A 27,193-nucleotide genomic window follows, 5' to 3' on the forward strand; every position below is an offset into this window, starting at 1 on the left:
GCCGGATCTCGCTTCTTGCCACTATTCAAAAGACGTGTTGGAGTGGTACGAAGCCAACGGGGTCACCTTCGTGCCAAAGGAAATGAACCCGCCCAACGCGCCGGAGCTTCGCCCAATAGAGAAATATTGGGCGATTATGAAGCAGGCCCTCCGGAAGAACCCAAAAGTTGTCAAATTGGAGGCGGACTTCAAGAGAAAATGGATTTCTGTTAAAAAAAAAACTACAACCTGACGTTGTACAGAACCTTATGGACGGGGTAAAGAGGAAGGTGCGAGCATACGGGCTTGGGCTCGAAGTATGAATAAAAAGAAAATGCCAAGTGTTGTTTAATAGTTTTTATTTTACTGTCAAAAATTTTCAAAAGGATCGGTCTACTGGGCGAATTTCTACAGCGTTTTTTCCGTGATGCAATTTGATGTGACACACCCTTTATTTGACTTAAAACAGATGATTGTAACTGATTTTATGAACAAATGAAAATTCAAAAAAAATACCGCAGGACTTTTTTGACAGCCTAATATATTATACTTAAAGCGCACACCAATGCGAATGAAATGAAACGGTATCCCAATCGAACCGCGTGGCAATCACGCTGGTTGTGATTGCTGCTCTCCTCATTCGCGCAATACAGAGAACCCCGTTAGAGCGAAATACCTTCACCAGCCACGAGCTGATAACGGTATAATCTCCACTCTATAATAGACGCGAACAAATATGCGATCGATGTCTTCGGACTGCGCGAGCTGACTGTTCTGCGTCGTTGCACGCGGATGATCGTCAACAACCACATCGCTGTTTTCGAAGTGGCGGAACCAATCACGGTACGTTTTTTACTTAGATCGGCATCTCCGTAAACTTTTAGGAGCTCTCGATGCGCTTCTACCGCCGTTTTCTTTGAATGAAATCTGGAAATCTGCACACAAATGACAATTATTTGGCACGAAATCAGACATTTTCACGCAAACAATAGGAAAGGACGCCAAAAGAAAATCACTAAAATGTCAAAACGTTTTGACATATGAATGTCTAATCTTGGTCGTTTCGGATATGTCGAAATCGCCCAGCACTTACTGCATGAGCCATCTATTGACAAACAGTAGGAACTTATTGCATTTCCAATAATTTACCCACAGCATTCGACAATGCTAAGGACACAAAAGTTTAAATTACGACAGATTTATTGAGACGAAAATTGTACAACTCTTTTTCCTTATTTGAAAGTTTCACTGTCTGTTTATTTTTCCGGATGGCGAAATTTTCTTGTTTTTTTTTTCTCCCTCACACTTATCCTTGATCTAATCACGTCACGAATGTTCAAATGTCGCTGTTTCAGCATTGCATCACAACGGGTTCAGTAAAATGTTTACCACTACTAGTTAGGAAAATGATTATTCCAGGATTATTTGAGAAAAAATGCAATTGGGCTACCTAGCTGTCTTTTGTTTTGTTCGTTTCGCCACAGCGAAACAGTTTGGGCAACTATGCGCGCCTTACACTGGTTTCACTGGCTTTCACTGATCGACATTGGTTATAATGATTCGTTCATTGTTCCTATTAAATAAGCGTTTTTTGGTTCTATTGTTCTAACACGTGGATCATCGCCTTTCGGGATCTTGTCCATTCAGGGCACTATGATTTCTATGACCACCGTCAGTGACTGGTAACTGGTAACTTTGATTTGGCGAGGACGTATTATGGAACATTAGGGGTGCTCCCGAGGTAGAATCGACTAGGGCCATCTCCTGGCCGTAATCCTCATCGGGGAAATCGTGGTCACAATGGTGCTCTCCGCAAACTTTACATTCGTACAGGTTGGGCTTCAGGGTATTTAGGATTTTCTGTAATTAGCCGGTTTTATTTGATTTTTTTATTCTTCTGGGTGATTTGCTTAATGTTACCTGTCCCAATGTGTTCCCTTCAGCTCGAGCGATTTGATAGATTGCAAACGCTGGAATGCACACAAGGGATGCCGCAGTTATAGTCCATCCCAAACCGTGGGCCCAACCAGGGTAGGCATATTTGCCATTGTGATAGGTAGGAGCTTCGTAGTTGATCAAACTGAAGATCCATAATGACTACAAAGAAAAAAAAGGTAGATTTAAAATCCGGTCCCTTTTCGCTGAAGCAGATCACCCACGATTAGCAAGCTTGGCACGGCTATAAGCAGACAGAAGCGAAGGTAAAGCGACGGATACCTTCCGGTCATTTGCTTAACGTTTTTGGACAGCCGATTGATACCGTAGAACCATGCAATTGCGATTGTTTCGAAGAATGCCAGAAACATTATCGATACCGAAGCGGCATAGTGATCGATCAGCTGAAAGAAATAGATGCCGCCTTGTATCAGGTTGGGAAGACCGGCGAAGAAAGATACAGCACAAACTATCAGCACGAGCAACTCATGGTAGACCAATTTCCTCTTGATCCATCGGGGGAAGCCATCCTGGATGGAAGTAACCACTACTTCTACTATGGCAAACTGTAAAAGTTTAAATTGAACTTTGATCATACGTTATGAACCAATCTCTCTTCTTACCTGACTGTTTAAGCCTAAACAAAGTAACATAAAGAAAAACAACACTGCCCACATTTGAGCAGCCGGCATCTTAGCCAAAGCCTGTGGATACACAACAAATATGAGGCCTGGGCCTCCGCTAATCACATCCTCCACGGTTGTGTTCTGCTCCAAAGCGATATTTCCGATCGTGGCAAAGGCAAATATCCCAACGAGCAAACTTGTTATTCCATTGATGAACGACACGGCCAGCGTGTCATGCAGAATATTGTTGTTGTATTTGTTGTAACTGGCGAAGGATATCATCGAGCCGAACGCGATACCTATTGAGTTGAAATTTTGCGCCGCCGCATTGATCCAAACCTGTCCACATAAACAACGAAATAATCATCAACGACCAAATACATTCAGATCAAAATAAACACCCACATTTGCCCTGCCTAGTTCCTGCCAGTTCGGTCGGAAGAAATAGTTCAATCCCTTGTCGGCCCCTTCCAGCGTGAGCGATCGTCCCAAGAAAACGATGATCAACACGAAGGGAAGCGTTGCCGTGAGATATCGCACCTTGGCGGACGATTTGATGGACTTCCAGATGGCGAAATAGATCAGAATCCACGCGCATATCAAACATGCCACCAGCTCCCAACGCATTCCGCCGGGATACTCGATGCCGTGGCTTATCTGGAGCACTTTGTTCCTGCAATAAAAAGCAACGGCTGTTCAGAACCCCGGCTTGCAGGTCGACGGCGAACTCACTCAAAGAACTCCTCGGTGGGGGTCCGCGACATTTCCGGCCGGCTTATGTTGTGCTTCAATCGCTCCGGAATCCAACAGTCGGGCGTGTTCCACCGGTGGGAACAGTCGGTCCACGGGAGCTCCGGTCGGAAGGATGTGAAGAAGTAGTAGATGGCATAGGCAATGATTACGCTATAGTAGGTTGACATGAGAAACGAGACGACAACGCTAGCCAAACCGGTTCCTGGAAAGGAAGGAAGAGATACGCGTTAGAAATCAGAGAACCCCGTGTGAGTGTGATATACTGTTTTTGGGCATATACTGGAGTCTTTTTTTTACGCGGAGAATACGTGCCGCATAAACAAAAACCGCGTAAAGGAAAGCCGCGCAAATTCCAAAATCCGCCTAAAAATAAACCGGGTAAATTTCACAATCAGTGTAAAAATCTAACAAATAGTGAATTATAAGTTTAAAATGCAACCCTAACAACCCTAAAATATTCTAACAATTGATTACCTGATTTTTGTTTGCATGCTACAATCCTGATATCTGTTTCTCCTTTTATTTCTCAGCTACTAATCAGTGACGCATAACAACTTTTTTTTGTGAATAGTCACAACAATTTTCATATTAAATTTATACGCGGTTGATACGCGCCGCTTACAAAAACCCCGTGAATTTCGAAATCCGCATAAAAAACACCGCGTTAACTTCAAAATCCGCGTAAAAATAAACCGCGCAAATTCCTAAAACCGCGTCAGAAAGCCGCGTGGAAAAAAACCGCGTATAAAGCGACTTTAGTGTATTTGAGGTTTTTTTTTTACAAAAACAGATTTTTTTTAGTTTATAGAATAACCAATTGGTTAGCGTCACACGTGAGATTCTAATAAATCAATTTTTCTCATGTGAAAAAGGTGTTTTCTGACTTTAAGGGGATGAATCAAAATTTTTTTTTATATTCAAAGCACGAAACATATATGCATAAAAAACGACCAAAAAATTTTTTTTGACTCGATTTTATACAGTGAAAAGAAATCCGAGACTGTATATAATCAAAAGTGCAACCACCCATACGATCTCTGCTAAGGCAAATATTCAGTCTTTTTCCAATCAGTTAACATTGTTTGTTTTCCGTCATCATAAAGGCTTCGTTGGTGCGTTGCATCAATGCATTGAACTGACGCTATGGCCAAGCAGGCGTTAAGGTTGTGCGCCAAAAAATCATTCGCTGGATACCAAGCATCTTGAATGTAGTGCTGGAATGTCATAAGTTATTTGGGTTCGCGTGCCAGTCGCAAAAGTGCTGTCAATTAGGATTGCATTTGCGCTAATCTTGATTATAATGAAGCAATGCTACTCTTTGAGATTAACAGAAAGAGATCATTTCGATTATTTAGTCACCATGAAAGTAAATGTCGCTCTGAAATTTTGTGTGGGATATGGTTTCGCTCGCCAGTAGCAAAACTTCCTCCACTGCGCTTTCCTTGAGCATGACAAAGTAATGCAACTTTTTTCGTGGCCAGTAATATTAACATAATCGTTTCTTTTGAGAATAGCGTAACATGATAAGAAGTGTTTATATTTCTAGTAGCTTTGAGCCACCAATGTATGGTTCGGTATGCATGCTATGGGGAACGCTTGTTTGGCGCTTGGTTTATGTTGTACGAACGATGCCTAGAGGTGCGATTCCACTGAGGCAATACTAAATAACATGTAGCATGATATAAGAGACTTGCAAGTATTTTCATTGTTGTTGTTTCCATACGGTGCCAAAGGTGTATTGATGTAGTTATGAGATGTGGAATCATGGTGCTGGTGTAACAAGTATATAATTGACATAGAATCGATTGTAGCCGAGCTTATGTCAATTGCAAAAAAGGCCACCGGAATAGCGTTCGTCAATTGATTCCACAAAAAAAAAACATTTCAGGGCGATCACAGCATTGTTAAATAATATCCGAAGTTATAAACAAGCGACTTATATAAAAACAGCGTAGTTCTACGTCAACAATGCGGTCATATCTTGGACACAACCTCCTATAGATTTTTGACGTAGAACTACGTCTTTCATTAAGGGTGTCAAATCAGAAAACAGGTCACGTTTTTATGAAATAAAGTTAACGTTAATAACTATTTTTGTCGCGAACGGATTTTGGCGATTTACATACTAAACGAATCGGAAATTCCCTAAGATTTGTTTGCAAAAAACGAACGCATTGCCAGGGGCAATTTCTAAAATTCGAGGCAAGCGTCATCTAATGATGCACGCGATGTTGGTGTAGTGAAAAACGCTCGCACTGAACCGTGCCTTCGAGAGTGTGACACCGCATCAAACAACAGCAAAATAGGCGATTTCGGCGCGTCGGTCGAAAATGTAAACGGCTTCTTTGGTGCCTTTGAGAATGCAACAATGCATGAAACTGACGTTATGGCAAAGCAGGCGTTAAGGTTGTGCGCCAAAAAAATATTTGGGGAATACCAAGCATCTTGAATGTCTTACTGGAATGTTATAAGTTATTTAGGTTCGCGTACCAGTCGCAAAACTGCCTTCAACTAGGATTGCATTTGCGCTAATATTGATCATAATAAAGCATTGCTACTGTTTTCGAGGTTGTTATGAACAAAAAGAGTTTATTTCCCTTGTTTAGTCACCAAGAAAGTAAATGTCGTTCTGGATTTTGTATGTGATTAGGTTTCGCATACCAGTAGCAAAACTTCCTCCACTAAGGGTGACAGCTGCGCTTCTCTCGAGCATGAGAAAGTAATGCAACTTTTTTCGAGGCCAGTAATATTAACAGCAGCGTTTCCTTTGAGAATAGAGCAAAATGATGAGAAGTGTTTATATTCCTAGTAGTTTCAAGCTACCAATGTATGGCGACTTATATAAAATAACAGTGTAGTTCTACGTCAACAATGCGGTCGTATCTTCGACACAACCTCCCATAATTTTTTTCGCTCCGTAACACTGCATTCCCCACTTCGGGACGATAATAATCGGCTACTCGTTCAGTCTGATCGTATGGTGCTTAGTGTCAAGATGTACAATTTACAAGAACGTGTATTTTGAGTAAAATCGTATTACTCGAGCAATAGTTAAGTGAGCAAGCGTTACTGGCGCTACCTATCGGGAAATGTTGGAAGATGAAGTCTTGCCTGTCATGATGGCCATGCCCAATTTCAAACGATTCATCTTCCAACAGCACGAAGCGAAGCCTCATACCGCCGATGAAACGGTGTTGTTTCTGCGTAGAGTTTTCAGAGATCGCGTCATCTCCAATCGCTTTTCTGCTCCGTTTAATTGTGGATGCAATTGGCCGCCGTACAGTCCGGATTTGAGTCCGCTCGATTACTTCCTCTGGGAGTAACGTAAAAATAATAATTGTATTGATATCAACACAATTTTATTTTATTGATTTTCGTGACATAAAACGCTATGACTCAGGAATATCATTTTATTAAGTGGTTTTTATAGCTGTTTCGATGATGTTGTCTGTCATCAGTGTCGAAAATCGGATCGTAGGATCGTAGAGCACAAGAAAACGTTCTGACTGCATTTCTTTTTTCAAGTAATTTAGAGCTTTTTCGCTCTTCTCACTCTATACGAATGAAACAGCATCCTTGAGCAGGTTATTGAGAGGGTAAGGATTTGTGGTCAGATTGGGGAAAAATCTTCCATATTAACCAACCAAACCTAGAAACGGACGAACCTGAACTTTGTCTTTGGGAATTGACATACCTTGAATTACATCCAACTTCTTTTGTAATTTGTGAATTCCAAACTTGTGTTCTATATAACCACAGTACTGTTTTTTCTCGGAGAAGAAATCACACTTGTCACGGTTCGCACGCATCCTATGAACACTCAATCGTTTGAGAACTTCCTCGAGTTTCTGCAAATGTGTTTAATCATCAGGACCTGTGGCAAGAACATCGTCAATAAAAACAGTGACATCAGGAATACCTTGTAATATTTCCTCCATCAGTCGCTGTAATATAGCGGACGCAGAAGCCACACCATATGCCTGGTCGGCCGGTATAAGTCTTTGTGTGTACTCGAAGTTAGAAAATACTTGTCTTCAGGCCGAACTTCAGGTTGCAAATAAGCAAATAATTCTTCTACTGTCGGTAACGACAGTCTTAGATCAAGACTCTTAGTATCGAGTTCGACTTGGATTATGGAAAGTGAAGATACAGTTCTATCAAGGTTATAATGAATTCAATTAAAACTTTTCCCATGGTTACATAATTAGGAGATAAAGAGTTAATTCCTGCCCGCTAATTTTTCATGGTCAATGAAATTGCCAGTCGATAATTTTACAACCGGCGGCATCCAACACATGTCGCTTAATTAAATAGCAAATTGAACAACTAGCGTGACTTGAACACGTCCGTAAAACCGAACAGCGAGACAGCCACTGAAAATCAGCCATTAATAACAAAGGGACACCGTTACCAGTTGTAAAAAAGGGAAACAAATGTATGAGAGTATGCAAATGAGTCAATGAGATAATAGGAAACCACGTGTGGAGGGAGGAGAGGAATAGGTGGTGGGGTTAGGTGTGGCTTTTTCATGAATGGACTACCACGATGCACATGCTGACAGTTTGTGAGGTACCATGGTATGGTATATAATGATCTACAACATGAATTTCAATAGGTTTGTCTGAGAGCTGATGCCGCCCTTGCAATTATAGCGATAATCACGGGTTCAGCTGACTTTGAACATTGTTTGATATTATTTTTTTGTATTTATTTGATTTGTTTTTAATAGATGTTTCGACTTGTGATGCTCAAGGACGCATTCATGTTCTAGTAAAAACTGTTCGTTGAATTCGATGATATGTCAATGGATCGTATACAGCAGGGGCATTACGGGCGACTAGTTGTTTGAACGTTAGGCCGCGGTTTACCAACGTTGGCTCTAACGTTGACTCAAACTTTGACTGCTCTGCGCCACTTTCTCTTAAGTCCGATTGAACTGAAATTTTGCAAAGGGTGTTATTTGAGGTGGTGAACATTTTGCATGGGGTAACTTTTTGAAATTTTAGGGTCGATTTTTTCCCATACATTCATTGGCACCCTACTGTACATAGTTTAGTGACCAATCTTAAGTCTATATTTTGCACGATGCACCAAAAATATCGCAGCCGCAAGTAGTGAATTCATCCGAAATGACCCAAATCAGGCAATTGCACGGCGTTCTCAAGAACTGATCATCTTCCAAACATCATTGTGGCGTATTTTGCGAAAAGATCTGGGGCCACATCCTTATAAAATCAAATTGACTCAAAAACTAAAGCTACTTGACCATATGAAGCGCCGAAACTTCTCCGATTGGGCTCTGGCGAATCTTGATCACAAAATCATCTTCAGCGATGACGCTCATTTCATGGCCAATAATGGTCAACAATCAAAATATGCGTTTTTGGTCAAATGCGAACCCATTTGTTCTTCAACAAACACCATTGCTTCCGCAATAAAACTACTTTTTTTTTTTTTTTTTTATCCAAAATATATATTTTATTAAGGCTCATATGGCGTCAGCCTAACGGGGCCGGAAGTTCAATATTTTGACAATGTTTGCTTAGACTATGTTAGTAATATGTAACCGATTACTCGCGGTTGACTCGAGGTTAGTATTACAAGTGTTCTCATAATTGGTATGTCGCAGTCTTCGATGCTCTGTACGTGTGCCCGACACGGGATACTTCCTATTGGGATGCAGCTGACCATTAATCAGCAACGCCCCCCTTGTCTGTACCCCATATCTAGCGTGGTGCGTCTTTCTCGACTCGAGGAATCCAGGATAGAATGGTCACTACTACTACTACTAAAACTACTGTTTGGTGAGGTTTTAATGCCAGAGGAGTGATTGGGCCTAATTTCTTTGTCGATGAGAACGATCGTCATGTTACCGTCATTGAAGAGCGCTATCGCGACATGTTGGGAGACTATTTTCGGCCAGAATTGGAAGATCTTAACTTCAATGATATGTGGTTTCAACAACACGGTGCCACATTTCACACAGTGCATGTTACAATTGATGTATTGAAAAGTAAGTTTGGTGAATGTGTTAACTCGAGAAATGAACCTGTCCATTGGTCGCCTCGTTCATGCGATTTGACTCCATTGGATTTCTTTTTATGGGGTTATGTCAAGTCACTAATCTATGCCAACAAACCAGCAATTTTAGAAGAGCTCAGAGACAACTTTCAACGTGAAATTCGCAACATTCCGGTTGAAATGTTTGATCGAGCATTGGAAATTTGAAATTGAATTATGACCAGAATCGAATTTCATTCTTAAAATGGTTGTTGAACTACAACCAGAATAAATTAACCTGTGTTTTATTTGAAAAAAAGGTTGACATATCCTTAATGAAACTATCAATTCGGAAATATTGGCCCCTATTATGTAAATTGAATCAAACGGTCGATTCGATCCCTATAACTATCACACCAAACAAATTTTCGTATCTTGTATATCAATCAATTTTTATCAAATCAAATTATTTCTCAAACGTCGACGAAAACATTGCCGAAATGTTTTGCCGGCAGCTTTCACCCGACAGCAAAATAGAGCTAACGAGCAAAAATATTTAATTTTAGAAATTTCTTATTTCTCATTCACTAGTTGCTCTATTCATCACCATATTTCTTGAAAAAATCTGTACAAGCAATTCACATTATTTATCGTTGTTTAAAAATTAAAGCAACAAAACTTCATTAAAATTCGCATTCGTTGTTTCAAAGGCGAAGTTTTCTCCAACAATTCAGTTGATAATAATTATAAGATTTCGAAAATCAATAAAAACCGAATGTTCGAATCTTTTCAGCTTTTTCAATTGGTCATTTAACAAATGATTACCAGGAGAAAACATTATATAAATTGTTCCTAGTGACAATTTTTTGCTTTATTACAAGTTAGGACCAAACAACTGGATGTGTTAATATTAAATAACTAACAATATGGATGAAAATATTAAAACGGAAACTTTAATGAAGAAATGTCTGCTCCTTCAACTAATTTGTTTTACTGAGGATAATACAAACACCTTATAAAATGATCACGGCAAAAGGTGGAAGGATATTTATCTATTGCGTCTGAAGGTGACAGTATCCTAGACCAGCTGGCCGAAGCCTAGGAATGCCTACGCGGGCGACCGGTAGACTGGTATATAGTGTTGGACAAAACATTTGCAACTGAGATTGAAAAATGATAAAAAATGCATCATCAACTTCAATGACTCAGAATCAGAGTTATAGCTTTGTAGTATACGCTTACTTAAGTTATTAGCTGTTCCCTTCAGAGATCTCCACGTGGGGCATTTCTCCTTGTGATGACATTAGATGTACTGTGACGACATTTTGAAATTTGTGAAGATTTTTATTGTCAAAACATTGATGGGTATTATTTGGTCACGAATTCACGAATTTCGTAAAAAACTTACATCGAAGTGAATAAGCGAGATATTTTTTTTTCATTCTAACGAGTATCAATGGATCAATACTTTTTAACGTTAGTTTTTTTCACTGTACACACTATTAGAACAAATATTAATGAACAACTATCAGCACGCGTTGCCCCATTTAGCATTCACCGTTTACTTAATTAATAATTAATCTATTAGTCTGGAATACATTACGCTCCCACTCGGCGATAGACAGTTCGGCGTCGCAAAAGCTCGCAAGAAGGGCTCCTCGCCGCACGCGCGAGGTCTCCCACATAAGCGCAAGGTGACAATAGGATGCTGAATAGGTACGTTCAGAAATGTCCTCATTATTCATTCAGAATCGTACTTGGGAATGGGACCGATTTTCGCTTCGATTATTTGTTTTATGGATAAAGCTGTCACAATAAATCACGACAAATTTAAATACTATTTTCTTAGTGAGTTTATATAACTTCGCATGATAGTATCACGCCTTGGGTGGGTTTGTCGTGAATTGTTAGAGTCAATATTGTGTGTTACCTTTCAACAGTGGGCAAAGTTGTCCCAGTGCCCCAATCGGCCCTCGTCCCGTGTACTGACCGACGGCGAGCTCCATAAACAGCATCGGAATACCACAGATTAGCAGAATGATGTAATACGGCACCAGAAACACGCCTGAAAAGGAAGCAAAAGCGAGTCGCATAGTTTGCATCAGATCAAGCGCGGTAGAAAAAAACAAAACTTCTACTGCTGACATCTTCTGCGTCGGACGCCCGTGGCGGATGTTCGAGTTACGGTTTGTTAAGCTCAAACGAGCTATTCTAGCCTAATTTTCCTAGGCAACCGTGTGCTGATGGGGAAGATGTCAGCACTCGCATGAAGGCCGATTCGATTATACCTCCTCCGCTTTTATAGCACAGATACGGAAACCGCCAGACGTTGCCCAATCCTACCGAATATCCGATGCAGGCCAGCACGAATTGCATCTTGTTGGCCCAGTGCTGCTTACGGGGCTTCAGATTATCGATGTCCGAATCATCCGAGATGCCCGTGTAGCTATCGTTCTCGTATGGCTCATCTGGAGGGCTGAAAGGGGGAAAATATAAAGATTAACCGCCGGTAAACGATACTCATTGGAAATAAGATGTAACTCTAAGTCGTGTTTGAAGTGACAACGAGACATTCAAGCTCACACCACTGACGTTACTGCGTAGCATTGGTACTTTCGGTTTAATAGCGAGCTTCTAGAGTTGCGGTTAACATATTCAAACCCTTGGTTTGGATTGATTACGGCGGCTTAATTTCCTACAGAAGCGTTTTCAAGCTGCGGTTTAGGAAATATAGGAAGGCAAAATTGTTAACACACATGATGTGCGTTTTCAAATGTATATCGTATTATTTTTATTGTTTTCACAGGTGGAGAATAAAAAGCGGGAATTGTTAGCAACAATGTTGCTGAAGGAAAAGCAAATTCTGTGAAAAAAATGTAAAAAATATTGCTAAACATACAAAAAGGTGAAGCAATAACCTCAGAAGATTCCTGAGACGGTTACATAAACATTACATTGAGTGAATTTTGAGTCGAAAAATAATAAATGTGAAGAGAGACAGATTTAATGGATCATTATACATACAGAAAGTTGGAAATTAGAAAAAAGGGATCAGTTATTCGGATTCGAGAAAAAAATAAAGAAAACGAACGAAAAATGTGTTTTTACACATTCAACTCCTCTATTGCGGTTGTATTTCAATTTAAGAAATTTGTCTTTTTATTGTGGTTTGTTGGATAGGACCCAAATTTCATGAAATCTTGAACTCGGATTATTTAACTAATCATCAGTAACTGTACACAGTGAACAGACCAGCCAATTGCATCAATTATTACATTAAAAGGTACACAATAAAAAGTCTAATTACGGTCACTTTTGAAGAGTTATAAACTCGAATCATCTCACTTATCTTTATTGACTGTGTACAACAAACAGTCGTGCCAATTGTATCAATTTCCACAATAAAAATGTACAGATCTTTCTCGTCCCTGTATGCATAGCAACCAGACACAAAAATTATGTTTAAGTTTCAGGTTCATTTCGTGCCGAACGACAGCGTTGGAAATGTTCGCATCGCGAGTAGACTCGCGGGTACAATTTTTTTTTATATTCATTCCTACTCATGTATCGGAAGCAGTGCATAAATTAGGAGTTGTGTTACTCTTGGTAAAAAAGTGTATATCGAATCTGGCAGAATACTCATGAACTTCCACCATTGCCGATCGAGTGCGCACAGACAAGCCTTAAGGCTGATTTAGACGATGCCAGTCAGCGCTCTAGTTGAAGTATCCAGTGAATAGAGAACAGACACTCTGTTCCAGTTAGAGGCCAATTACTTTTTCGATACTTGTACAAATAACTTGAACCGAGTGTCTGTTCTCTGTTCACTGGATACTTCAACTAGAGCGCTGACTGGCATCGTCTAAATCAGCCTTTAGTTATTAATGATAATTGAGGGGCTTAGATTGAAGGATACAGCTGGGTAAGTGATTTGTTCGATTTCTCTTCATAAACTTTTTCTTTAGTTAATAAGTCAACTGCAAAAATGTTCTAATTTGAGTTTGCTATAGAATTCGATAAATGAGGTTTTGACCTATCTTTCACATTGTCTAACACACAACTGGGAATGAGTTTGCAGCTAAGTTATGACCAAAAGAGAAAGTCGATGAAGAGAAATAAATGATGTCACTTACACCCCTTTCATTTTGAGCCTCTCAATTATAATATTAAATGTCGATTGGATGCGCACAGATAAGCCTAAATTTTCAAATAAGGGAGCTTGGTTTTTAACCCTTTGCGGTCGTATTAAATTTGCGCATGGGTCGGGATTATTTTTCCTTGAAAAAGCAGTAATACATGCAAGATTATGAAAAATAAACCTTTTTTTATTTTTCCCATACAAATGAAACACAAATTTCTGCATAACTCGAGAACTAATCAAGCAAACGAAACCAAATTTGGCATGTGGAGGTTTTAGGATGCAATAAATGTTTCTATGGTGGTTCGACACTCCTCCCCCCTCTATCAGGGTGGGCTGTCATACAAATGAAAACATATTTCTGCATAACTCTAAAACTAATCAAGCAAATGGAGCCAAATTTTGCATGTGAAGATTTTAGGGGGCACGAAACGTTTCTTTTGTCAATAGACACTTCTCCCCCTCTCTAAGGGGAGAGGAGAGGAGGGGTCTGTCTTTATTCTATCATATTTTCTGTATCAAACATTTATTCCATGTAACGGAGAAACATGTTATTTGCAAGTGGTTAAAAATCTTGAACGAGAATTGTGTCTGAAAATAATCTGATATTATAATGATGAGTTTTGGTAGAAGTACTAGGATTTTTTTAGTAAAAGGTAAACTCAACGGGGTCGATTAGAAGATCAATCAATGAACATTTCTGCGATTGGACTCATGAACTTGCGCTTAGTAAGAAAACGTGAATGTTTGAAGGTATTAATAACAAAAAACGTGGACATTTCCGTAACCCCTACTCCCCCTAAAGTTGTCCACGTGTTATGTAGACAGCCCCACGCCGATGGTTACCAGTCAATGAATTCCCACAAAAATTAAGACAACGATCTAGGACAAACATCGTGAATTAGTCTTCGTGATAGGCGTTGTCTTTCCATCAGGACAATGTCAAACTTCATGTCTCGATAAATTACACAATAAATTATTTTAAATTCTGGCTGGGAGGTCCTATTTGACTAGCTAGACTAACCGGTTATTACACCTTCAAATTAGTACAGATACAGCATAAAAAATACCTTGAAGAATAGCATTTTTAAGCTGCATGAAAGAGCTGCATGCATGTAGAATCGAATACATGTATTTTTTGGTCTTTATTTAAGAGACTTTCAGACGTAGGCTGGTTCGTCAAATACATGTATGTCTTGTTGAAATTGCCAACGAAGCAACACGATTACAAGAAGCATGCCATGATAATTTAATCAGGCTGAGGGCATCCGTATACTAGCACATAGGATTTGACAGCGTCAAACATGTCCGGGTCGCAAATGCAATTTGCGACCACTGTCACTCGCGAGAACTGCCAAACTCTCAATCTGGTGTAAAACAAGGCACTTAACATACTACCAGGTGGGTCAAAACGTGAAGTGGTTTTCTGCAGCCATTTAAAAAATACACAAAAGTAAATTAAGACGATTGAGCACAATTTGTGGAATATACTGATACTTTATGAAATACTCATTGCTATATTCATTATATTCATTACGTTTTACGTTTTAGAATTCATTCAAACCCTTTTATTTCACTTAAATTCTTTCAATTTCTTAAGTTGGTTTACATTATAATATAATACTACATTTCAAGTGATCAACCTAGGGTTCTACGTTTCATATTATCATTCAGACCCTTGTGATCATCATGATCATTACATTTCACATAAATTTTTTTTTCAAAAAACAATTCTTTTTTTAGTTAGCGAATGGGCGCACCTTGTTCCATAGATTTGCCTTGAGTTCGCCGAGTAATTTGATAGGTTTGGCAATGACAGCTAAATTTGTAGCACATCTTGACTCGCGGATCATATCCCCTTGCCCGGGGCTTGAATTTAATGCTCTGTAGTTTGTCGAAATATATCTTTCTTGTTTGATCGTTCACTAGTTTAGTCGCATTTTATTTTCACTCCCTTCCAAGTGGTTATGGGCCCAGAACTAGGTGCCTAGCAACGATAATCAACATCCGTGAAATTTTTTTTTCCTGAAGCGAAGCCGAAATGGAGAAGATCCAGTTTCCGAAGCTAAATGGAGAAAATTACAGCAGCTGGAAGTTCAGCACTGAGCTGCTGCTGATCCGGGAGAATTTGTGGAAGTTCGTCACCCAAGCGAGACCTGCCGATCAAGCTGCGACGACGGCGGATCCGGGAAACATTGCTGAGTTGGAAGATTGGAACTACGGGGACCAGCGAGCACGAGCCACGATCGGGCTCTTGATGGAGAGCAACCAGCATGGCCTCATCAAGCAGACAATGACCGCTCGTGAAGCCTGGAAAAAGCTTGGGGACCATTTTGAGAAGCCAACCCTGACTTCCAAAGTGTCCTTATTGCGAAACCTGATTACGAAACGGTACAGTGAGGGCGAGGACATGGAGAAGCACGTCGTCGGAATGGAAGAAATCTTCGAGCGTCTCTCCTTGGCGGACCTGAAACTGGACGAAAAGCTGCAGGTGGCGATTGTGTTGAGTAGCCTCCCGAAATCTTTCAACACGCTGACGACGGCCCTCGAGAGCAGGGCGGACGACGAGCTCACTTTGGAGTTGGTGAAAAGGAAGCTCATCGACGAGGTAACGAAAATCGGTAGCTATGGCAACGAGACCGGTTTGCGGGCAGGTTCTGGTAAGAAGCCACTTACTTGCCACTACTGCCAAAAACCGGGGCACAAACAGCGAGAGTGTCGGAAGTTGGCCAGTGACCGAGAAGAGGATAACCGGAACGACCAGGAGAACCGGAAAACCCGCAAAACTTCGTCCAGGGCAAAGGCGGTTCGTGAAGATAGGAGCGAAGCCACCTTCATGGCCAGAGGAGCAGTTGAAGCAGCAGTCTGGGTCGTTGATTCCGGGGCGACATCGCACATGTGCGCCGAGATGGATTTTTTCGTGGACCTGGATGAAAATGTGAACGAACACGTGGTGCTCGCTGACGGCAAGACGACGGTTGCGAGGGGCAAAGGAACGTGTCGCATCGGTTGCTGCGATCTTGAAGGTAAAAATCTGACAGTTAATCTTACAGATACGTTGTACGTACCGAATCTCGAGTCGAATTTGATTTCGGTGCGGAAGTTGGTCGAGAAGAAAGGAACCGTCATCTTCGCTGCCAAGGGCTGCACCATCCTGAAGGATGAAAGGGTTGCAGCAAACGCGGTCGTTTCTGGTGGGTTGTACGTCTTGAAGAACGCCCACAGAGCGACGAAGGTGGAAGAAAAACGCCACACCGCCAACTGTCAGCACACGTGGCACAGAAGGATGGGTCATCGTGACAACGAGGCCTTGCAGGATTTGAAGAGGAAGAGCCTAGCGACAGGACTGCAAATCGAGGACTGTGGGCTGCGGATTCAGTGCGAGTGCTGTCTGGAGGGGAAATTTGCACGACTCCCGTTTCCCAAAGAAGCCAAGAAGAAATCGAAGCGCCCGTTGGATTTGGTCCATGTCGACGTGTGTGGGCCGATGAAAAATGTCACACAAGGTGGATCTCGCTACTATCTCACCGTGATTGACGACTATTCTCGCTACACGACGGTATATTTCCTACGTGAAAAATCCGATGCAGAGGACAAGCTGAAGGACTTCGTGATGGAGATGAAGACCACCTTTGCAGGCCGCCGAAGATCATCCGATCGGACAACGGCGGTGAATTCAAGAATCGAGCAATGGAAGACTTCTGCAGACGGGAAGGCATCCGGCAACAGTTTACCACACCGTACACCCCGCAGCAAAATGGTGTTGCGGAACGGAAAAATCGTTCTCTGAATGAGATGGCGAAGTGCATGCTGTTGGACGCGGACCTCCCGTTACGATACTGGGCCGAAGCCGTGAATACTGCAAACTACCTCCAGAATCGGCTTCCTACCACGGCACTCCAGGTAACACCGTACGAGGCATGGTGGGACGAGAAACCGGATGTGAGCCATTTGCAGATTTTTGGCACCAAGGCATTTGTGTGGGTTCCCAAACAGAACAGATCGAAGTTTGATTCGAAGGCGGTGAAGATGACGTTCGTGGGCTATTCATCGCAACAGAAGGCGTACCGATTCCTGGACCTGATGACTGGCACCATTGTGAACAGCAGAGATGCACGATTTCTGACGATGGGCAACACCGGTCAGGATGAAGCGTCAGAAAATGGAAGTATCATCGAATGCTCGATCGGTGAACATGCTTTCCCGAAGACTAATAATTTTCCTATCGTTGCAGGGGACGTTCATGGTGAGCAACCGGAGATTGAGGAGGAGTCTGATTCCGACGAAGGGGATGATCAAAACGAGACGATCGATCCATACGTTGATTGCGATGTCACGCTCACCGATGGCAACGACGAGAATGAACGTCCCCCCAACGCACCAATTGAACCTGTGGCTCCAAGAACGTCCAGCCGGACGACGAAGGGAGTGCCACCTCAAAGATATGGCGAAACAGGCCAGATTGCCATTCAGCAAGCCGCTGAGCCACGGACCGTCGCAGAAGCCCTGGGTGGTCCAGAGCGAGAGCAGTGGAAGAAAGCAATGGACGAGGAGTTTGCTTCTCTGCAGGAGAACAAAACTTGGGAAATCGTCCAGTTGCCCTCCAACCGGAAACCAGTGGGCTGCCGCTGGATTTTCAAGAAAAAGCTGGATGAGCATGGCAACGTAGCAAGGTACAAGGCGCGTCTCGTGGCGAAAGGCTTCAGTCAGAAGTTTGGAACTGACTACGATGAAGTCTACGCGCCCGTAGCCAAACACACGACATTTCGGGCACTTCTGGCGGTAGCTGCCCGGAGGATGATGGATGTGAAGCACATCGACATCAAAACGGCGTACCTGTATGGAGAAATCAGCGAAGAAATCTTCATGCAGCAACCCCCCGGATACGAAACCGGAAATCGAAGCGAAGTTTGCAGCTTAAGGAGGAGTTTGTATGGACTCAAGCAAGCCGGACGGGTTTGGAACAGAACCATCACCGAAGTCCTGATGCAGCTGGGATACAAGCCAACGGAAGCTGACAACTGTCTTTTCGTGAGGAACGTTGACGGAGAGCTTTCGTTTATTTTGCTCTACGTCGACGATATGCTAATCGTATCATTTGGAGATGACGAATACAGGCGAGTTTGCTCTTTCCTGGGGAAGAAATTCAAGATTTCCTGCCTTGGCAATGTGAAAAACTTCCTTGGGATCCAGGTGGAACGGAACGTGAACGGAGATTTTCTGCTGTCGCAAGAAGGCTACATCAATCGGATCGTGGCTCGATTTAGTATGGAACAAGCGAAACCTTCACCGATACCGATGGATCCTGGTTACCCCAACATCACGCAAAAGGAGGAGAAAATGCCGAACAGTGAGAAGTACCAAAGCCTTGTCGGTGCTTTGCTCTATGTTGCTGTTTGTACCAGACCAGACTTGGCGATCACCGCGTCCATTCTCGGGCGCAGAGTAAGCAAGCCGACGGAAACCGACTGGTCGGAAGCAAAGCGAGCCCTGCGGTACTTAAAGGGTACTGCCAACTTGCGGTTGAAGCTAGGAGGAGAGGGAAACCTTGAAGGCTATGCTGACGCGGATTGGGCAGAAGATCGCTCGGACCGGAAATCGAATTCCGGATTTTTGTTCAAACTTGGAGGTGGACCGATCGCTTGGACATCCCGGAAACAATCATGCGTTACGTTGTCATCGACCGAGGCAGAGTATGTAGCTCTGGCAGAAGCAACCAAGGAACTGCTGTGGCTCATCAAACTCATGCGAGGCCTCGGTGAAGAAGTCCACTACCCTGTTCTCATCCACGAGGACAACCAGAGTTGCATCAGCATGCTGCAGAACGAAGGTGATACCCGGCGTACCAAACACATCGACACCAGGTTCAACCTCGTCCGTGATCTGAAGAAATCTGGAGTCCTGTGCGTTCGGTATTGTCCAACCGAATCCATGGAAGCAGATGCCCTGACAAAGCCGATACCAAGGGTGAAGCTGGAGAGACTACGATCATCAATTGGCCTGCAACAGATCGTGATTGAGGAGGAGTGTTGAAATTGCCAACGAAGCAACACGATTACAAGAAGCATGCCATGATAATTTAATGCTCTGTAGTTTGTCGAAATATATCTTTCTTGTTTGATCGTTCACTAGTTTAGTCGCATTTTATTTTCACTCCCTTCCAAGTTGTCTGCCTATAAAAATGATGTTGTTACTGTTCCAAAAATCGGCACGAACTTTCCGGACAACCCAATATGAGCTATCCTGATTTCTTCCTGATTTTTATTTCCATTCTTCCTGATTTTAGGAAATTTTAGTTAGCAACTCTGCATGCAACCCATAGAAAATGGCGTTCAATTAGTATTAGTGTGTACTAAAAGAAATCTGTTTGAATACAACCGTTTAAACATTCAAACAACCCGAGACCAAATTGAGTGAGTATACTTATTGAATGTTGTATGAGTCATTGTAACTCCAACAAGTTGAGAAAAGTAAGTATGACAGCATTAAAAATATTTCTTCAGATGTCTTCGTTACCAATTTCAAGAAATCTCACTTATGATCATTCCAATGCATGTTTTGATCATTTCCAAACAATGAAAAAACGCGAATTCCTTTTCATGAAGGAATAGTTGCATATCTAGAAGCAAAAAGTAATTGCCAATGAAGAAAAAAACCGAAACATTTCCTCGATTTTTTTCATGCTCGCCACTACATTAGTTTCTGTTGCTCGGGTAGGAAAGAACATAAATGTACAGAACAAATGTATGGAAGAAATAGAAATGTAATATTTTACGAAAAATGTTTTATCTTGGTGTGTGTAGATGTAGTGGACAAAAATAACGAGAAGAGATGAAAAATCGATTTATTTCTGTTTTTTCAAAGACATAGTGGACTGACATTCGTACGCTGAAACGTGGCCTGAAAAATGAATTTTTTGAGACAGCCGACACTGCCAACAAAGGTTTTTATGATAATGAGAGTTTACAAAAATGCTGGTTTCTTTTTTAAAGAAAAATTACTCAGAAACTGTATATCACTGTGCAAGTCGTATCCAAGGAGAAAAATCTCCAAACTCACCAGAGTTAGAAATGACAGCTTACATTGTCGTTCGAAATCGAATAATATGGATTCAACAGCGGTATACAATCTGAGTGAATAATTCTGAGACTTCTGAAAGACGAGTCCTTTAATGGTCATTATCATACTCCTATGAAAAAGACCTGAGTGAAATGAGTGAAATCATCAACTACTTTTTTAGAGAATAACTTATTAGAGAATCTTTCATACTGCTTGTACATGTTGTGTTTAGAGAATTGTGTTCGAAAACGTGTTTAAATTTTTAAAGGTGTTTTATACATCTTTTGATTAAATTTACAACAACGGAAATACAATGGGCCCTTTGATGCGTACTATAATATAATGGGAACGGTTGAAAATTTCTGGTACATATTGTAATAGAAAGGTCCAGACGGAATTCATGACGAATTTACCAATTTCTTTCCTAAGGTTTTGTAACAAAACTCTCGTTTATATTTGACTATTCCTCAAATGATTAGGGCGGGTATACTTCAATGCAGAATATATGAATTTAGAATTCACTTTTCACCATTTCTTTGAATGAAGCTCCTTAATGTACTGGCTGTAAGACTTTCTATAGGCATATGAACCACAAACTTTGGTTGTTTTCTCATTTTCTTAGCTCTGTTCTTTTACTAGAATAAATGTTAGAACTATACATTTTACGTTATCAATTTGTAACTGTTAAGACCGCTTTGATGATTAATTATTTCTGTCGTGCTCTTCTCTGAGTCCGGTTTCAGTTACAAAATCCTGTCTAAACCGGAAATGTTTAGCTAGAACAAACACATTAAATATCATTCAACAATATTTCCATATTGTGGCAATAAACATACTACGTTACTAGCGATAATTTTTGTTAATCCTGTCCGACTCGTTATCAGTAGGATTCACGCCATAAATTTCAACCAGTATTCATACGGCAATAGTGCTCCAAGAGCTATATCCTGAAACAGGTCTCACCGTTAAGGCTATTCCACACATCTTAGAAAAACCAGGCCTATTGTACCATTGAGAAGAAATACGTCGCAGTCGAACGAAGTTTAGATAGAATCTTTTTTCGCACAGTTGGAAGCTTTTTTCAAATATTCGACATTAATACAACATCAGCGGTTTTTTTAAAATTTCCGAATAATAACTGCCCTCTGTGGCGCAAAATGATCGAATTAACACAGGAGAACCATCTCCTCGTCTCAAAATAAAGTAAAAACGCTGCAATCGATTACATTACTTCTTGAATATTTCGTGCAGTTGTTAATAAATGCGACCTTTTGTGCGTTCGACAGATTTTTTAATTAAATAGTTTCATTAGCGACATTCTTTACCAGATTTGTTTGCGCTGTTAATTTCTACATTACGCAACACAGTCCAGTTTATGTGGCAAGAGAATTCAACACTTACGCTCCGATGAATTTTCGCGCCAGAATCGGGCTGTTGGGATAGCTGCCGGGATCTGCCAGAGGCAGCAGGTTGCTCGCATCCTCCATGTGTCCGTAATGCAGTTTTTTGGCCTCCCCATTTTCCCGGATACAATCATCCCGGATTCGTACGTTCAGCTTCTTGTCCATTTTTGTTCTGACCAAAGTATCAAATCGCCGGAACAGGGCTTATCATTGTCACTGGCTGGCTGGATTTTCACTTAGTTTCTGTGCCACAACACGTGAGCTTCCTCCGTCAGTCCTGCTGAGCTTGGCAAACACACAAGACAGAGAATGGATTCGATCCGTAGCAGATCATGCTAGATGTCGTACTGAAGTCACTCGTTTCATGTTTGTGGGATTTGGGATGGCTAGTTTCGTTGTGATTTGTAGCTGACTACACAATGAGCTACGACGTCAAGCCAGGTGATAATCTGCTAGGAAAACAGCAGTACTGTAATTGCGCTAAGAAATTTGCTATCATCGCAGCGCCGCCGAGATGAAGCCAGCGTAGCAAACTCTCAGATATAAATATAGCACATTTTCTTATCTGTACAATTCATAATGTTAACAAACGGAGAACCTTGCTCGTTCTCTCAACCACCAAATTGATGCGCCGTTGCTTTGGACAAGATCGAGGCGCCAGCTCGAAAAAGTGCTAATGTTCTAGTGCAAATACACGTTTCATTCATTTTGGTTATATGATGAAAATATATCATTCCGATTGATCTGAAAAATTGATTCACCAGTGGTTAGAAACGTTGCATCTATATTTGAGAATCGATTTGATATATCAGACAGCGGGAAGACATGTCCTCATTTGGTTTTCGTATACCGGAAATATGATTGATTTTATTGGTAAATATTGTTCAACAAACATACGCACGATGTTCAATATCTTCCAAGAGCAGAATTTTAACAGAATATAAAAAGGTTAGCTTTTAGCACGCGTCATCATCTACAAGACTGATATTATTGGGAGCATAAATTGTTAGATTTATCATCAAATCGGATCGGATCATCTTGTGACTATATTGGAAGTAAAGCCTAAAATCGGTAAGTGTAACTTCGCTACAGTGTAAACAACATACTCTCTTTGTGCTCAACCTTATAGCCGATGCAGGAAGCATTACTCTTGTATTATAGTTTGAAGAAAGTGCTGCTGATAGACATCGATTGCTGTGTAAAGAATGAAAACGCTTAGTTGGAGATGTTTTTGGACCAATGTTCATGCCAAAAGCAAAATAAGCTCCCTGAATGCTTGTGAGTGACTCAATGAGCAATTTCAAATCGTCGCAAGGCCACACCCAAAGTTAATTTTTAGCTCATGTTATGGCATCCCGATTTATTACATTTAATGAGCTGAAAAATAACAGAAAATGTTCTATTCCCCAATACATGTATATCATTTGTATAATATATATATGCTAGAGCAAACATGAGCGAACGAAACAGGAGACACATTTAAATGAGAGCATATGAAAGCTTTTCGTATAGTTTGCCAAATACACGGCCCAGACAGAGAAAGATATATTCTCGTTCATGTTCTGCTTTATCCTCTTAAAAAACACTTTCTAATTTCATGTTATGATGAGGTGTAATCTTATCACGCTTCTTTATAACAGCGCTGGCAGCTATATGGATAGCGTCGTCGTGTGAAATAGCTTTGCATTTCAGTCGGCCTTGGTTTGATCCCCATTGACGTTGTATGGACTTTTTTTTTGGCACAATCCCAAATGAAATGAGAAAATAAAACAGAAAGAGATGTCTGCTCGCATAAATACAAACCATTTTTAAGCTTTTAAAACAGCTCATTATTTGCTCATTTGCTGGAGGGTCAGCACACGAAATGGCATCATTTCTGCCAAAGATGAAATGTTTTCAGCCAACGCTAGTTTGGGTGCATGAGTATGGTACAAGGTCTGTTTTCTAACGGGCGAACAATTGCTTGAAGGACAGAATTGGAAGGGTGTCTTGCATCAGACCGTGCCAAGGAGAACGAAAATTGGATCCGCTACAATATCCTAAAGCGCGTAAAAACATAGTTCTTAACCCTTGGTAATGTGTGCTCCCGTGGCCGAGTGGTTAGCGTCAAACCTAAAATGCCGGGGGTTCGGGTTCGATTCCCGTTCTGGTCGGGGAAATTTTTCTTCAAAGAAATTTCCTCTGACTTGCACTGTGGTCACGCGTATTCTAGAGCTTGCCACTCAGAATGCATTCAAGGCGTGTTATTTGGCATAGAAATCTCAACTAAGTACTAATGAAAATAACGCAAGTAATACTACGTTGAGACGGCGGAGTTCCTCTGGGAACGTTAGTGCCATATAAGAAGAAGAAGAACCCTTGGTAATCCTCAATTTCTTTCGCTAAACCGAACATTCATAGCGAGACGTTAACGCGGTGCATCTTGTGGGCTTAGAGCGATCTATTAGGAACTTCTATAGCCTAACAAAATTATCGCTGGAGAATGTTATCAACAATCGATGCAACTGAGTCGAGCATTAGAACTCCTCAATATGTTAAATGTCATGACAAAGTGAATTTCCTACACGATTATTCTAGGTCACATATTGCAGAAGTATTATTTTTTTTTTAATTTTTTGCAATACAGTCGAGATTCTCTATAGGAAAATTTTATTTTATAGCGAAAAATCAAATAAAAAACAGTGTATGCAGGCTCATCAACGGAAGAAAATTTTCCTAAAAATAGATTTATATATAATAAGCTGAAGTTTCACTGTTCATATATATTTTTTGGAAGATTTTTTTTCATTGGTGAGCCTGCATATACTGTTTTTCTTTTGTTTCTAACTTGAAGAAATTTAGCTGGAGATTTTGTCAAATTTTAATCACAGTAGATTTAAATTCTGCTCAAATTCCAACAAAATTCACTTTCGCTGGTCGAAAATTTAATGTCGAGATGAAATTTGACTAAAATGTAACAAAATTTTGGATTGAAACTAAAAAAATGTAATGTTTTATTATATTCAAGAAACCGAAACATTAACTTATATACCAATTATATTATTAATTCGACAAACGACCAAACAGCAGTATATCGGCATTATGAAGCATTAATCAAAATTAGTTTTGATGAAAACATTATATGCGCATATAGTACTACCACTGAAATGCTTATTAGTATTAGGACAGAAGGAAAAAAGATTGAACCGCGACTTTTTTCAACGCTTTTCTCCGTATCAACAGTGATCCAGGTCAATGTTGTCACAAATGCAGATTTATCTGGAAAGGTAAATTTTTTTTTTGTTTTTCTTAGTATAGAACAGTGTTGCCACACGTACAAATTTATCTGGAATGGTACATATTTTTCTTTATTTTTGGTACAGATTCTGTACAGTATAGAGTACAGTTTTTCGTCAAAAAGTACAGAATGGTACAGATTTTTTTCCATTTGTGAAATTTCTTACATTTGAACAAAGCAACATTGAGGTACATGATGACTGTTACGCCGCAGTATCGCTTGGTGCTGTTGATCATAAAAGCATTTACAATGCAATGATTGATCAGTTTCATAAGGACGAAACTCCTCCCAAGGATCGTCTGAAAGGATTCGCGTCTGATCAACAGATTGATTCGTTTGTTTCAAGCTGAAAAACCTGGATTCACGATGCTGCATGAAGAGCTGAAAGATTTTTTATTTATCTCACTAATAGCTGCGAGGAATCTTACGTTGTTTCAATGTCCAATGCTATTAATCAAATCAAAGCGAAAGGCAGATCATTTCGAAGGATATTTGTCGCAGTTTTTTCGTGAATGTGATCAAACTAATGAGAAAAAGATTCGATTTTGATGATTCGACGCTCAAGTCTACGGCAATGTTAAATCCCAGAAACTTTTCCAATTTGACTAGCATTAACATTGTGTTAGAGGCGTTTCCAGGATTCTACGATGGGAATATACAAGATTTGGAGAATTAATTCCGTACCCTAAAGGTAAAATTACTCTGTAAGGAAATCACAGTTTCAGAAAACGAGCATGTGCAGGGTCGGTGGACAAAAATTCCATGCCTAAAATGAATTGACGGTTCGCTCGCATTTTCGGCGCTTCGATGTTTGTAACGTTCTCATTATGCCTCACTCCTCGGCAACTGTCGAGCGATTTTTTTTTCTGGATAGAATCAGAACAAAAATAAGCTTTGAAATCGGCTCAGCAACGATACTATGAACGCTATTTTTTTATCAAAGGATTTGGTCAAACATCGTGGCGGCAGCTCGAAAATTTTAAAAAATGATAGTATGAAATCTAGGTTCAAAAAAGCTATGTATTAGGTTGGGGAAAAAGATACCATTATTTTCTCGTTGGCTGGATTTAGTGATCATTATCTCGCGTAGTATCGATCATACAATTTCCAGTTTAGGTTTAGGCCTTCCAGAAAGGTTGCATTTCACACTCACACTCATTTCACAAATCTTTTGTTGTTTTTGGTTTATGCCATTCAGTTGGGAATTACAGGGTGTTAACGTTGGAAGTCAACAAAGAGAAAATTCGGTACATTTTACACTTTTTATTTTATAAATGCGAAAACTCAAGCTAGGTCGCTGAAATTGTGGTTGATGTTCATGGTGCCAATACTGCAACAGTAAAATACGTGCAATTTAATTTATTTTCAATTTTTTAAAAATTTGTTTTGTAATTTTATTTAAACTTAAAAAAAAAATATGTTTTTTTCCGTTTTTTGGACCGTTTGACCAAGAACGATTGACCAAAAACGTTCAGAATTGGCCAACAGAAAAGGTGTTGTGTTCCGTCAGGACAACGCAAGGCCACACAATTCCGAAAGCTTGATTAGCATTTTTTAATACATCAACCATATAGTTCGGACCTGGCACCAAACGATTAACACCTCTTTCTCGCATTGGGAAATTTCCAGAGTCGTAAGAGATTGGGATCAAGAGAAGGTTGCAAAAATCTATTGCTATGGTTTTTTGCTAATAAGGACCTAGATCTCTATGATAGAGACATTGCGAAGCTACCTTTAGAATGACAACAAAACGGTGTATATTTGACCCAAATCGTACAATTCAGAGCATATTGAAAATAGTTTTTAATTTCACTCAAAAAAAAGCATTACTTTTTCCCCAACCTAATATATCATCAAATAAACGAATGACTTGCAAATGTGAATGTAGTATTTGTAGTAAATAAATGAGTTTTTTTTATTTAATGCTAATAAATATTTTTTTTCTCTACAACGAATACTTTCGATGGTACAGATTTTTGAAAAAAAAAAAGTACAGATGAGAAAGATTTTTGACCTCTCTGAT

General features: G+C 40.4%; 1 protein-coding gene across 7 annotated transcripts in view; it reads right to left on the reverse strand.

The window, feature by feature from the left end:
- Positions 1-1,161: 1,161 nt before the first annotated feature.
- LOC129774943 (sodium- and chloride-dependent GABA transporter ine) overlaps positions 1,162-27,193 on the reverse strand; it is a 108,879-nt gene continuing 82,847 nt past the window's right edge. For 4 of the 7 annotated variants that reach the window (XM_055779045.1, XM_055779046.1, XM_055779043.1 and 1 more), the window contains 8 exons: positions 11,582-11,769; positions 11,224-11,358; positions 3,273-3,495; positions 2,946-3,213; positions 2,538-2,879; positions 2,139-2,480; positions 1,900-2,076; positions 1,162-1,839 (listed from right to left, as the gene is read on the reverse strand). In XM_055779045.1, coding sequence (XP_055635020.1) covers positions 1,597-1,839; positions 1,900-2,076; positions 2,139-2,480; positions 2,538-2,879; positions 2,946-3,213; positions 3,273-3,495; positions 11,224-11,358; positions 11,582-11,769 — 1,918 coding nt within the window. In that variant the 3' untranslated portion in view covers positions 1,162-1,596. Of the gene's footprint in view, positions 1,840-1,899; positions 2,077-2,138; positions 2,481-2,537; positions 2,880-2,945; positions 3,214-3,272; positions 3,496-11,223; positions 11,359-11,581; positions 11,770-21,891; positions 22,246-27,193 lie in introns of those variants that run through there. The other 3 variants (XR_008742815.1, XR_008742814.1, XM_055779047.1) reach the window with 3 other exon arrangements.

This window comes from Toxorhynchites rutilus, chromosome 3, assembly GCF_029784135.1.
Source record: "Toxorhynchites rutilus septentrionalis strain SRP chromosome 3, ASM2978413v1, whole genome shotgun sequence".
Classification (NCBI taxonomy): domain Eukaryota; kingdom Metazoa; phylum Arthropoda; class Insecta; order Diptera; family Culicidae; genus Toxorhynchites; species Toxorhynchites rutilus.